Source organism: Natator depressus, chromosome 6, assembly GCF_965152275.1.
Source record: "Natator depressus isolate rNatDep1 chromosome 6, rNatDep2.hap1, whole genome shotgun sequence".
NCBI classification, from domain to species: Eukaryota; Metazoa; Chordata; order Testudines; family Cheloniidae; genus Natator; species Natator depressus.
In genome coordinates this window covers 116,912,668-116,926,705 of record NC_134239.1, presented here as the reverse complement: position 1 = coordinate 116,926,705, position 14,038 = coordinate 116,912,668, and the positions used below count along the sequence as shown (strand labels likewise).

Genomic DNA, 14,038 nt, shown 5'->3' with positions numbered 1-14,038 from the left:
GAGTGAAAGCCCACCATGCACTGAGGTACCCCCAGACTTATGACTAGGGCCCTACCAAATTCACAGTCCATTTTGGTCAATTTCATAGTCCTAGGATTTTAAAAATCGTAAATGTCATGAGTTCAGCCATTTAAATCTGAAAGTTCAGGGTGGTGTAATTGTAGAGGTCCTGACCCAAGAAGGAGTTGTGTGTGTGTGTGGGAGGGAGGGCGGGGGGTGTTGCAAGGTTATTGGGGGGGGGGGGGCTTACTTCTGCGCTGCTGCTGGCGGCAGTGGTGACTTCAGAGCTGGGCAGCGGGAGAGCAGCAGTGCAGAAGTAAGGATGGCATGGTATGGTATTGCCACTTTACTTCTGCACTGTTGCTGGCGGCAGCTCTGCCTTCAGATCTGGGCTCCTGGCCAACAGCTGCCAGTCTCCAGGCACCCAGCTCTGAAGGCAGCACAGAAGTAAGGGTGGCAGTACTGCGCCCCCCCCTAAAATAACCTTGTGACCTCCCTGCAACTCCCTTTTGGGTCAGGACCCCTAATTTGAGAAACGGTGGTCTCCCCCATGAAATCTGTATCGTAGAGGGTAAAAGCACACAAAAGGCCAGATTTCATGAGGGCGGGGGACCAGATTTCACGGTGCAACACGTTTTTTATGGCCGTGAATTTGGTAGGGCCCTACTTATGACTGAGGGCAGCCCATAATTTGTGGGGCAATCCTGAATTTAACATGGAATGAAGGTCTGCTGCTGGCTGAGAAACTGAGGAATTTGTGGGAAGGAAATTTGAGGTTGAGAGAATTAGCAAAGTAACTATGGCTATGTCTACATTGGGTTGCATTGCAGACTACGAGTTTGCGGGCTGCAGTGTGCACCAATGCACTGCACTGTAACTGTCCCATGTGGATGCTGCTGGAGCGAACTAAAAGATACCTTTCAGAGTAGCAGCCGTGTTAGTCTGTATTCGCAAAAAGAAAAGGAGTACGTGTGGCACCTTAGAGACTAACCAATTTATTTGAGCACAAGCTTTCGTGAGCTACAGCTCACTTCATCGGATGCATAAAAGTGGAAAATACCTGTGTTTGGCTTACCTCTTTGAAAGAGGCCCATGTTAATGTTAACTAGGTACCTTTGGGTTCACGCCCGCAGTGTGCACACGGGGCAGTTATAACACAGCACACTAAGCACACTACAACTCCCAGCCCTGCAGGGCGATGTAGACAAGCCCTATGGCACTAGTACTGCAACTACGAAGAAGCTATTTTTAAATACCTCTGACTCTTTAATGATTATTTCCTATTTTAACAATAATCAACAGAGAAATCTCCACGGAGCAGTAACTCACTGAAGATTTTAATTTCTTACAACCCGACTGGAAAACCTTCCAAGGACTGGAAAACACACTTTATGAGAGACTAAAGAAGCTCAATCCATGTAGTTTATCTAAGAGAAGGTTAAGAGGTGACTTGATCACAGTCCCTACACAGGGACAAGATTTCTGATAGGAGAGGGCTTTTCATTCTAGCAGCAAAAGGTATAGCAAGAGCCAATGGTTGGAAGCTGAAGCTAGATAAACAGAGAGGAAATAAGGCATTCATTTTTAACAGGAGGTTAATAACCAATGAAATAATTTACTTAAGGATTTGAAACCTATAAATCAAGATTATTGGGCAAATGATCATTCCTTATGACACAGGCTACCCCTGCCCTGACCCCCCTGTTCCATAGATCCCAGAGGATTAGCTGAGTCCAGTGCCTGGAAGGGATCCCTGTGCCTCCACCGCTTGCTGTATTTTGACTTCCATGGTCGCCCAGCTCCTGCAATAGTCACACACTAACAGGATCCACCCACTGGCCTCTGCCTGGATTCATCCTCATCTTCCTGGTCTCTGTGTGTGAAGAACTGCAGATTCTGGCTGGGATAACTGAATAGGACAGTGCAGACTAGATCAGAGACTGAAAGGGCAGAATGGTATCATGAAGAGCAACCAGTCTTGCCCTTTCCACACCTGCAGACCTCAAGGTTGACAGGGGTTAGTGGAAGCATGCCACAGAGCCAATGCTTATGCTCCCATATCCATTGCTTTTAAGGTCTCCTTCAGACTCAAAAGTGATTGCAATTTAAGAGGACCAATCACCATACTCCAAAAGAAAACTGGGAGCTTAAAATGGAAATTCTCACAGAGCCTTAACATTCCTGTCTCACTAACTCAACATCTTTCCACCACTGAGATACCTTAATGTTTGACATGTACGAGAAATGATATCCGATGGCTGGAAGACCATTGCTGAAAAGGGATGTGAAGTACAGACAGGGTGAAAAAAAGCCATGCGCCTGGAAAACACTTCATTGCTTTTTTATTAGATGCACCCACAGTACAGAGCCTCTTGCACATGTGCAAAAGAGAAAGGATACACATTTATATCTGGGAGCACCATTGAGTTTGAGTTTGTTTCTTTAATACCATTTTTAAGAAAGTAAACGATGTCCAAAGAATGACATTTTGAATCCAAGTCTTTAAGACCTGCTTCACTTTACCCAGAGGTGGAAGATTTTTCTTCTTATTATTACCTTGCTGTAGCATAGAAGACATTTTCACAGTCTGGTTAGACCAGTCTATATATTTCCATAAGCAACTTTTCATATATAAAAAATGTTTTATTTCCCCACCAACCCAATAGTTTAACTGCATCTAGATTTAAAAACAGTAACGGACCATGGCATTCTTGGGGGGGGGGGGGGGGAGTGGGAAATGAATTTTTGCTGCCCTCTCCTGCTTAAACAATGAAATACTAAAATATCAAGAAATCTATGACTCTAATGCTAATTTTTAAACAAAAAGCATGAGCAGGTCATTCTTTAAACTACAATCAAAAATAGGACAAGGACAATAAATGTATTGGAATTATTTATATTTGAAAACCCCTCATCAATACATGAGGTTATGATTATAACATATTTACAGTAAGTGATCCAAAAAAAAATCAAAAAACCCTGTATTCAGAGAGGTCATGATAGAATGTCTGTTTCTCTTAAACAGATGCTGCTGCTTCTGCGGATAGTAAGCAGCACTTGGATAAAACCTTCTTCTAAATCAAAATTAGCTGAATTTTGCTTCAAGGATACACAATCCTTGTATACAGACTCTGAAAGGAAAATATTGGGGAATATAAAAAACTCACTGCCAATACCTACTAGAAAAACTAGTTTGTCTCATTACACAACTATTTTGGAAAGCTGAGGAGCCAAGATACAAAAATAAAAATATTAATGTGCAAATAAAAACATTCTTTTATCATGCCTGTTTATCACCCTCATTTTGTCACAGGGCAACTCTCAGTATTGAAAAAAGGGCAGCTCTGCCTTCTAAGCCAGTTCTGTGCTCTCAATTGAAAGGACAATGAGGTGCACCAGGGGAGGAAATAGCTATCCAGTTCTCCAACTCTCCCAGAAAACAATAAAAAAAGCTTTTAAAGCTTGTAATATATTTTCTTTTTCCATAGTGTAAGAGAGCCTGAGGCTATACTTACACATGTACAATATAAGTACAGCTGCTTCAATTCTAGCTCAAACAGTTCTTGGCTCTGCATCCTGGATTGTTCCATATATAGAAGGAGGTAAAAATAAATTAAATCCTTTTATTTATGCTAACAAAACCAAGATTAATTTACTGTAACCCTGCTTGCAAATACTCCAATGGCATTAGAGTACTTTTATTTAAAGCATTCAAAGGTTTGGAAGAGAGACAAAAAACAGTCAATAGCAATGAAAAGAAAACAATAAGGGAAGCTTGCAAGATGAAGAAAGCAACGCATGCTCAATTTAAAGTACGCAAGAGGAACTTTTACAACTGTTACATCCCCATAACCTGATGCAATGCTCTAGTTTTGAAAATGTCGTTCATTACTTTTACCTGACAACATTCAATCCTTTCCCCTGTAACCAATATGGTACAAGACATGAGTGAGCTCCCATCAACGGTAATGTTAGCAGTCTACAACAAACATTAACAAAAAAAAAGGAGTTTCTCAAAACCACGAAGCAAACAAAATCACAAATGAATAGATGCACTGATCACAACTGACTTAAGTCCATATGCTGCCTTTATCTTTGCATAAACCTCCCACTGACTCTAGTGGGACAGGAGCAGTATATTGCCTTTGGGTGGCAGCCAACAGTGGATTGTGTGGATTCTGTGGTACTACTGTGGCAAGCGCTTCTTTAAGTACATCACAAAGTACAACCTCAGAGTGACCTCACCTTTTTAGAGTCACATGACTCACATCACATTACCTCATTCAATTTAAAGAAACAGTCTATCATGGAAGTGAAAATCACTTTAGATACTCCCCAGCATCCCCCATTAGAGGTAAAAAATATATTGCAACCAGCTAGGTTCTCATCAGTTTTGTATCACCAATTCCAGTAGGTCATGCTGAAACCAAGAACATCCAAGAATGGTCAACACTCACCTAAATTCTAAGTACAGGACAAGGTGTCTTTTTCTAATGCCACATTGTTTCTTTTCATTCCACCAGGCAGAAAAAAAAATGGAAACACCAAGATTTCTTCCCACCACAATAGTTCAATTGTTGACCATTTAACACAGTCTAGTCAGGCATGAGTTTAAATGCACCCTCTCATACAGCATGTAAATTGCAGACACAGTCACACTACTAAATATAACCCCAACTTGTAGTAGAAACAAAAAGGCTGTCAAGAACCAAAGGGTTAAGGGACAATTTGTTATAAATTTATTTAATCTTCTGTTTTTGAGCTTGCACCTTTGTTTCAGCACTTTTAAAATAAAAATGTTTCACTTATGACAGTATCTGCCAAGTTTACATTGTGTCCCAGTCAGTGTTCTTATAAGAGGCTTATATTAATCCCATTAAACCATGTTGTGATGTTCTGTGTTGCATATGACTAGTTTACTTCTGTTATTTTTCCAGAATTAACAGTGTCAAGTTTTTACAAAGTTGTTGCATTTACAACATCCAATGTGCAGACCCATGTGTACAAACTGTGACCTGATAATCCTGAAACAGTCAGTAACCTGGGATTGGATTCCTGCTCCCCTCCCGCCTTTTTGTTTTGTTTGGTACCTGGAAACAAGAAAACCTCAAATTCTACTGTATATTTGAATGGTAGGAAGAAAAATATACAAGCTCGTACTTATACTGTATTTCTATCAATGGCAACAGGTCATAAGTTCATGTTTGCAACTAACACAAAGACTCATGAACACCAAGTCAGTTTTATACCATAAAGACTGCTGGATTGATGGTTTAGGATTATCAACTCACTGTTGTCATATGTCTATAACAATTCAAAAGCATCCTGGAGAAAAATCCTGAAACACATCCCTTTCGGTATAAAATAATGCAACTGCATTAGCTAAATATATACTGTACATAAGTCTTATCAGCACTTTACCGATCAAAGATGTAAGATTCCACTTTTAAATACAAAGCAGATAGCCAATAATGCATACTTATAATACAGCCCTCTTGTTTTTCTTTTAAACAATTTGGTCACAATGCACCTTTGATATAAAAGCATTTTAAACTTTATTATTAATACTCAGGACATTAGGATTTCCAGAATTTCTTTTCAGTAGCATTTGTAGAACCACTTTTGGTAACAAATACAGTAGTTAGGAATGAGCATCCACTTCAGGATGCAGAAGTATATTATCCAGAATCCTTTCCAGCTAAAACCATAGGGCTGGCGCTGTGATGAGTAATAGTACTACAGTCACAAAAACACTATAGTATGTTTTTAGAGGCTACATCCTCTTTTGCTGGAATACTTTATAAATACATATTAAAAAGTAAGGCAACAACTCCAAACAGTCCAAACTGTTTGCTCAGCTCTGTTCCCAATTAGACCCATGACCACTGGAGATCAATTTCATGCTTGTACTGTTTAGCGTTTGTCATTATAATTTCAAAATGGTCCAATAAAATGTATATATATTCTAATCATTTAGCCATTAGTATTACCAAAACAGCTCTGGTATGTGTGTCCAATGACATGTAACTAATACTGGTTAGGTACTGAAGTTCACGATGTTACTATTGCCCATTTTCAAAGGATTCAAGACTGTGGATTCACAATAAATTGACGCATTAATCTGAAATTTCCTTCCCTACTATGTTTATCACCTCTTTATTTTTACTTCTAATGCTTAAAGTGAAGGAGTACCAATGCTAGCCTGGTACCAGAAAGATACTCACACCAGTAAACAAAACCTTAGGGACCTATATTTTTCATGGCCCTGATCTGCATGGACATTCAACTTATGAAGATGTGCAAAAGGGAAAAAAATGTCAAATTACAGTAAAGTTATCCAGAGAAGGAGGATGTTACACAAACTCAAAAGGAAATGACAATCTTTTTTCTCTTTTACTATAAATACATTTAACAGTTTAGCAGAAAGGCAAGCTAAATTTAAGATTGTTCACATTTGAAAGTTGTATCATACTCTCTGCTAATGATAAATAAGGAACAGGTCCTGACAATGGAATTTTGACATAGCAATTTTCATCAACAGATCTTTGAAGACTGGTTTTAAAGAAGGGTCAAAACAATGATTATGTTGCAAAGTTCTGAGAAGTCCATCTGCTGTCCAAACTTTGGATAAAAGTCCTTATTTTTTCCTTTACATCGAGACTGTTATATACAGTGCTGTTGTAATAATGAAACAAATGTGAAATCTACTGTAAAGTTGCACAATACAGAAAACTGTTGCTCCATCTTCTACTACATAAATGTGTGACTCCACAGGTTAATAATGCAGCTTTGTTTCTTTTGTTAAGTTGGAATTATTCCATCACGTCTAAGACCTCTCTTTAACTCCAAATCCTCCAGTTTTTTCCACAGTTCTTCACGTTCCTTCTCTTTCTTCTTCTCACTAGCAGATAGAATAAAATAAAGTGTTAACAGCAAGGAAGCTTTAAAAGTACCTATCCAACAGTACTTATTTGATATAAGCTATGAGCAGTAATTTTTCTAATGCACTTGCATTTTTCCCTAGTGTATATTTATTTTCAGTACACATTTTTTACTCCAACTTTTAGTTTATCTACATCAAAAATGCTGAACAAAACTGAGAGAAACAAAAGATGGGATATAATAAAAAAAAGTTTAAAAATCTTTACTGAAATTAATTTTACTATAGAGCAAAAATAGCTAGTCCATATTAGAATTATATTAAAATATTTTATGGATCAAATACATTACATTTCAGATTAATACATACTTTTTGGGCCAAGTTCTATTTCACAATTTCAAGTTTATTTATTTGTTTAAAGAGGAGTATTAGGGTCTCTCTTGTTTTCATTAATATTAAACCTAGCCTATTCTCTCAAACAAGGCCAGATTCACTTCAAAAGTGCTCCATCCCAGTGCAGCTAGTGTGAATCCAGTTGCAAGATCTAACCCTCATTCAATGCATTTGTTTTTATTCCTACAGAATCCCTACAAAATAATCTGGACAATGTTTGCTTTACCAATAGATTGCGCAGCCAAATTAGATAAAGGAATCAGAGTGACAAGACTGTAGTCCAACTGAGTTCTTAGGGAACTGAGTGGAAGAGGTGTCAGGGGAAACCCAATAAAAATTAAAAAACTAAACTAGAACTTTCTTAATTTGATTATTCTCTGAGTTCTCTCTCTCTGTCACTCGTTATTTGGAGTTAATATGGTCCTTATGCTATAATGTGGGGACATAATGTTATAATTGCTTTTAAATACGTATAAAATTAAGTCATTGTGTTCTGATAACAACTACAACACCTGGAGTATGTATGATCTTGATGCTACAAGTTGGGGAGAGCTTTCAATTTCTGCTTAAGTCACCTTGCAGGATCAGGTCCAATGGGAACATGAACGTCATGGACATCTAGGGTACAGATATGTAGATTCCCAATTTGTCACACTGCAGAGTTTCTCAAAATATTCCACTGATTTAGAAGCTTTATTCTGGTACAACTTGCTACCTGGGAAATTCACATCACCTAGGCTGCATACGTTTAGTCAAAATGCGGTCATTTGGCCATAATATCTATTAACACCATTCTGGTTAGAAACAAACATCTGTTTTCATTCATAATTTCTACTTTCATTACACACAGCTGCTGAAAAATATTCAAAATTAAATATAAGAAATGGTGAATACACTTACCAGAAATTTATCATTATATTATCTAATTGCTATGTCATGTATCCTTTCTTTCTAAAATATTTCAGTAGGTTACCTCATTAGTTCACCTATGTTTGAACTATTATTCATTGACACTGAAAACTTTAGCCCTAACAAATTCTAAATAACTTGGCTATACATCACTCTTATTTTGTAAACTTTGTTCTACTGGGGAACCCAGCATAAATCTATTATAACTTATTTCTATTCCTAGGCCCTGATCCTGTGAGTAATCCCACTAAAGTCAACTGGACTGGACTACAATTCACCTGTCCCCTTTGAAATGCGTGTTCTTACACCAGAATTTCATTCTGAGGGTTCCCATTGTCAAGTTCTTACAACTATTTACCATCTCTAACTACAACACTCCTTACAAATACTAATGAATTTTGCACCAGCACTTAGTAAATGAAAATCCAATCTCTTATGGAAAGATGTTCGAAAACTTGCCCATGTTTGCCCACAGAACCCTAAGAAGTCTTTATCTCAGCAAATTGTGATTAATTGTTAATATTGCACATGGTTTAATATTTGAAGTTAAGTTATCCCATTTTTTACATTCCAGTATATATTTTAAAATAATAATAAATGTATTTAAAAGACCAGCACCAGCCCTACCTACAGCAGAGGTCATGTAACCAAGTGCTAAGAAAGCTCTTCCATACAGTCATTACCTGCAACATACATGCTATGGCAGGGTCTGATCCTGTGAAACTCTGAATGCCTCATGAGATACAAAGTCCCTCCAGCATCCATCAATTTCAGTAGTAGCTGAGGCGTCTCAGAACCTTCCTGGATCAGACCCTAGTCCTAGGATTCTGTGTTGCCCACACTACAAACTGTACAGCAATTATGTCAGCTAATCTGACAGACTGAACTTGTCTACCAAGGCCTGAACAAAAATCATCAAGTCACCTACTACTTGGCTCAGGTTTAAACCCAGGACTCCAGAAATAAGATGTTAGTGCAGTCATTTATCCAGTATACCATCTAACCCATCAATTACAGATTTTTAAATGTATAAGACATTGCATTTTATTATATATAAAAGCAAAGCAAATCAAATCAAAAGGAAGGTGAACTATGAACCTGGTCACATAATTCAACAGTATCATGGCCTCCAAAAGACTTCAGAGGCTATACTAACCTAACAAGGTTTGATGACATACAGTACCCTTCGCTTTGCTTGTGGGAACCCCGAGTCACACAAAAGGCACGACTTAAACGAAGTCGCAAACTGCCCGGAGTTCCCGAAGTTTCCTCATTTTTTTCACCTGCCGCTTTGGATAAGCTGAAATTTTAGACAAAAGATGATGCACTATAATTGGAGAATGAAGATTAAGGAAAATAGACAAAAAACATTTTACTAGGGTGCAACTAATGATTGTATGAATGGTGCATCTACTGGATCCTGCACTCTAAAGGACTCAGCTATATCAAGATCTGTGAAAAAGGAAAAACTGAAAGGGCTGAAAGGTGCCACTTAGGCTTAAGACCACATGCAGGATAAGTAGGATGGGTCTTATCGTGAGTCATGTGTTGAGGAAATTCCTCATGTCCCACCTCCACCCTTTTTGAAGCCTTTAAGCCAAGTGATATCTTTAAACCCTTGTTCTTCTTTTATTACTGAAAATCTTGATACATTTAAGTCTTTTGGAATGTGGTGCCAAAAGGAGTTCTGTGAGGAATGCAGATCCACAAGCTATGCAACGGGTACTGTATTTCATAGGGGAGAAAACAACCACCTATACATGATATTATCTGGCATCTTGCAAGGAGAAGGCTAATGAGCATGCAGAAAAAAATGAGGCATTGCAATCAATTACGTGTGAAATTATGCAATCACAGCAAAATGTGAGGAAAAAATTAAACGCAGGCTTTATGCACAGCTGACAAAAAAGCTTTAAAAAGTTACCGCTGACGATCTGACTTGTAAGTGGCTGTCAGCTCGTCAAACATGGTGCTGTTCATTTCCATAAACGCCTTCAATACATTGTAGACTAAAGCCACAATAGCCCTGTGAAATATAAAAAAGATAAGGAATCTGTTAGTTTCAGTTGAAATTGAATAAGAACAAAAAATAATTTACACACTTTCCTGAATTTTTCTTATTGGAATTGCTGAACCTGATTCTAATCTCCTACTAGTTAGAGTGATGTAACTTCTTTGACTTCGGTGAAGTTACTTCTAATTAACATACTTATATGAAGTGAGAATCAGGCTCTCATCACTTTTTATCATTTAAATGAAGAAAACAAATCCCCACCTATTACAGGTAACAACAGACAGCTAGCACATACAACTGCAGATACTTTACCAAGCAGTGCAGCAATTCTGAATGTAATCCAAGGTCAAAATTGTAATTCTAGCAGAAGTAATTAAAATCTAAACATCAGAGGTGAAGGGTGCACAGAAAAAAGGGTCAATAGATGCCTTTGAATAGAGTATGAATATCTCAAAGTAAAGAACCCAAGTATGAGAAACATGAAAGATTCCCTTGGATTTGTACGTTTCATGATCATTTCACTTTAGTACATGTAAAAAGAAAACAAGTCCATTGGAAAAAGAAAAAAATCTTTGAGGAAGACTTGATAATTCTAAGAAATAAAACTTCATTTTATCACAAATTTTTAAAGTACAGGCCTGAATAAAGAGAGCAGCGCGCATGCAAAAAATGATCTCAGCATTAAATTTTGTGATGTGATTACTAAATGTTATCCACCAACCCCCAGACATGTTCTGTGACCCAGGTAGTAAATGGAAGACATCTAATTATAACTGTACATATAATTAAATGTTTCTCTAGACCAGTGGTTTTCAAACTTTTTTTCTGGTGACCCAGTTGAAGAAAATTGTTGATGCCCGTGACCCAACAGAGCTGGGGATGAGGGATTTGGGGTGTGGGAGGGGACTTTGGGCTGGGGCAGGGGGTTCGGGTGAGGAAGGGGGTCAGGGCTCTGGGCTGGGGCTGGGGATGAGGAGGCTCCGGGTTTGGAGGGGGCTCAGGGCTGGGGCATGGGCTTACATCCAGCAGCTCCTGGTCAGCAGTGCAGCTGGGATGCAGAGACAGGCTTCCCGCCTGTCCTGGCGCCACAGACCGCACTGCGCCCCGGAACTGGCCAGCAGTAGGTCTGACTCCTGGGCGGAGGTGCGCAAGCAGCTCCATGCAGCTCTCACCCACAAGCACTGTCCCCCCCACTCCCATTGGCTGGACCTGCTGCTGGGTGCTTGCGGGGGCACAGCCCGGTGTCAGAACAGGTAGGGACTACTAGTTCTTACTGGCTGGCCGCCAGGGTCCCTGGGTGCTGAGCAAGGCGACCCAGTGCCTTGCCTTCCACAACCCAGCACTGGGTCGCGACCCGAACTTTGAAAACCACTGCCCTAGACTACTTTAAAAAAACAAAAAAAACCACCCAGATAAATAGGACATGTACATCATCTTGATTGTGTCAAGACGCAAATGTCTTTTTTTAATAGTGTACAGCAGCAGTGGAGTTTGAGAATGTAGGTTTTCTCTATACTAGCAAATAACTTGGATCTCGCTGTGAGCTAACTGTTGATTACTACTGACTTAATAGCTGCCATTGTCTCTGAATACGTTTATAAAAATAATCTAACCTGAGAACATGCTGCAATGTGTGTGCACCTGCGAATGTTTAGAAAAATGCTGCTGCCACTGATTATATGACACCAATCAAAATAATATTATGTATCTGCAGAGCTGTATTAAGATCAAGGAGTATGTTCCAGGCCAATTTACAGACTTATCCTGTAAACCAGTTTACAGAAATTATTGACAGAGCATTAGAAACGTTTGGTGCCTGACAGTTCTTCTTGGTAATTATGCAATATTTTATTTCTATTGTTTTTGTATTTATGATGATTTATCATGAAAAATTTATGATGAAAAAATAAATACAGAGGTTAAAAAATTATTACATTAGCTGCTCAAACATATTTTGGAAATGAAACAATCTGCACTGCTTTTATCCTACAGAGTTCAGATTTTGTGCATGTCTCAGATAATTTAACAATATTCTGAGCCAAATTCAGCTCTGGCTTAAATCCCATTGGCTTTATAGAGCGGCATCTGTTTACATCAAGGTTGAATTTGGTGCTATTTCATGTTTTCTTTGTCTGGAATTTCCAGGGTTGAATATATAGGCTTCAGCAACTGGACAGATGAAAGATAATGCCAAAACTCACGGATTCCAGTGTTCTTTGGAAATCCTATAAAGACTGGAGAACATGATGGGAAGTATAACGTTGGAGTTCTCTTCTATCAAACTCATGATGTATTCATTATTCCAGTAATACAGCGCCCTTTCTGCCACCTTTGATGGGGAGGGAGGAATAAAACCCATTAGCAAAAATTCAGTTATCTACAAATTTCTTATATTTTACAGAAAACATGCCCCAAAACAAAACGTCAGAGCCAATCAATGGGTTATCATTACTTTCTAAATGAAATCTCTATTTTATCCAGGGCATAACTTGCATTAATATAAGGTGGTCTTTAAAGTAAATATAAAATAAATTTAAAATATGATTAATGTTAAAATTAATGTAAGTATTCAGTATTTGATTTCATTGTAATTTCTTACATGGTGAAAGGTTACGTATGAACTAAAATTATTTGGATCACTTTTATGGTCATATGACCTGAACCCACGGTAAATGTGGAGTACCTGCTGCGGCTTGCTTCAAATCCTTGTCTCCCAGAGAAATCAAAGAGAGCCAAGAGTACGGAGTATCTCACAAGAGGAGCTCAACACTTGGCAGGATCAAAGCCCAGCGCAAGAGGGGGGTTGGGCTAAGGTGGCTTTAAGCCACGACAGCACCCTCTTGATTCCCAACAGGTAAGGAGCACTGCTTAGAATCACTGAAGCACTGCATTCTGTCACCCTGCCTCTAACATGCCCTTTCCCCCAACCCACCTTAGCCCTCCTTTACCATGAGATGCAAGTTTTGTGAATGGACTCTAAGCTCTCACCCTTGGAGTCTCATCTTTTTTCTATTTCAACCTTCCCTGAGTGTAGGGACTGCTACTGAAACAAACCCGTCCATGGATATACAAATAGTAAATATGTTCTAATCAGTACAATGCAAACTCAGCATTTAGGTATCTGTTTTGTATATTCACAAGATCTTAGAAACTATATTCCTGTTTTTAAAAAATATACTTGTATTACTGACCTGAAAGTGAGGACTAGAGACGCACTTGGCAATTTGTTTAAATAAAGGTTCCTGAATTTTGACAAATTGTGAAGGTTCAATCACATCCAAGATCTCCTCCAGCTCCCCAAGGAACATGACCTAGACACAAGGAATTGTTAAATTCAGAACTCCTCAACTCCTGTATTTGCAATTTATCAGCTAAGTTTTCAGATAGGTCTCAACCCATCCTCTAATTCTATAGGCACAAACAGCTGAATGTAGTCATCTACTTTATTTACTGATTAAGTCAGATAGTTAAGATATCTAAATTTCAGGATCTGACCCCACAATTAACAGCAGGTGCAAAAATAGAGAACAAGTTTTCAAAATTTTGCATTCTAAGCCCTGGTTTACACTGGGGTGTGTGTGTTAGTGTTCTATTTACAGATTATAATGCGTGGTCTTTGCCCTAAGGAATTTACAGATGACACTGTGTACCTGGGGTGAATTCCTGGTCCCAGTGAACACAATGGCAAAACTCTCATTGACTTCAATGGGCCAGGATTTTACCCTGGTAATTAAAGGATCCGTCTTTAATTGCTTGTCTTTTGGGACCAATTTTCAAACAAAGATGCTCTTGTTGTGCCCATAAATATCAGTGTATAAACTCAGATTTGCAAAATCAGGTAA

The 14,038-nt window shown here is 38.6% G+C and overlaps 1 protein-coding gene across 5 annotated transcripts in view; it reads right to left on the bottom strand.

The window, feature by feature from the left end:
• Nucleotides 1-2,729: 2,729 nt before the first annotated feature.
• Nucleotides 2,730-14,038, bottom strand: part of PPP2R5E (protein phosphatase 2 regulatory subunit B'epsilon) — a 129,600-nt gene continuing 118,291 nt past the window's right edge. For 3 of the 5 annotated variants that reach the window (XM_074956382.1, XM_074956385.1, XM_074956386.1), the window contains 5 exons: nucleotides 13,388-13,507; nucleotides 12,398-12,525; nucleotides 10,107-10,208; nucleotides 9,339-9,482; nucleotides 2,730-6,901 (listed from right to left, as the gene is read on the bottom strand). In XM_074956382.1, coding sequence (XP_074812483.1) covers nucleotides 6,802-6,901; nucleotides 9,339-9,482; nucleotides 10,107-10,208; nucleotides 12,398-12,525; nucleotides 13,388-13,507 — 594 coding nt within the window. In that variant the 3' untranslated portion in view covers nucleotides 2,730-6,801. The remainder of the gene's footprint in view (nucleotides 6,902-9,338; nucleotides 9,483-10,106; nucleotides 10,209-12,397; nucleotides 12,526-13,387; nucleotides 13,508-14,038) is intronic. The other 2 variants (XM_074956383.1, XM_074956384.1) reach the window with 2 other exon arrangements.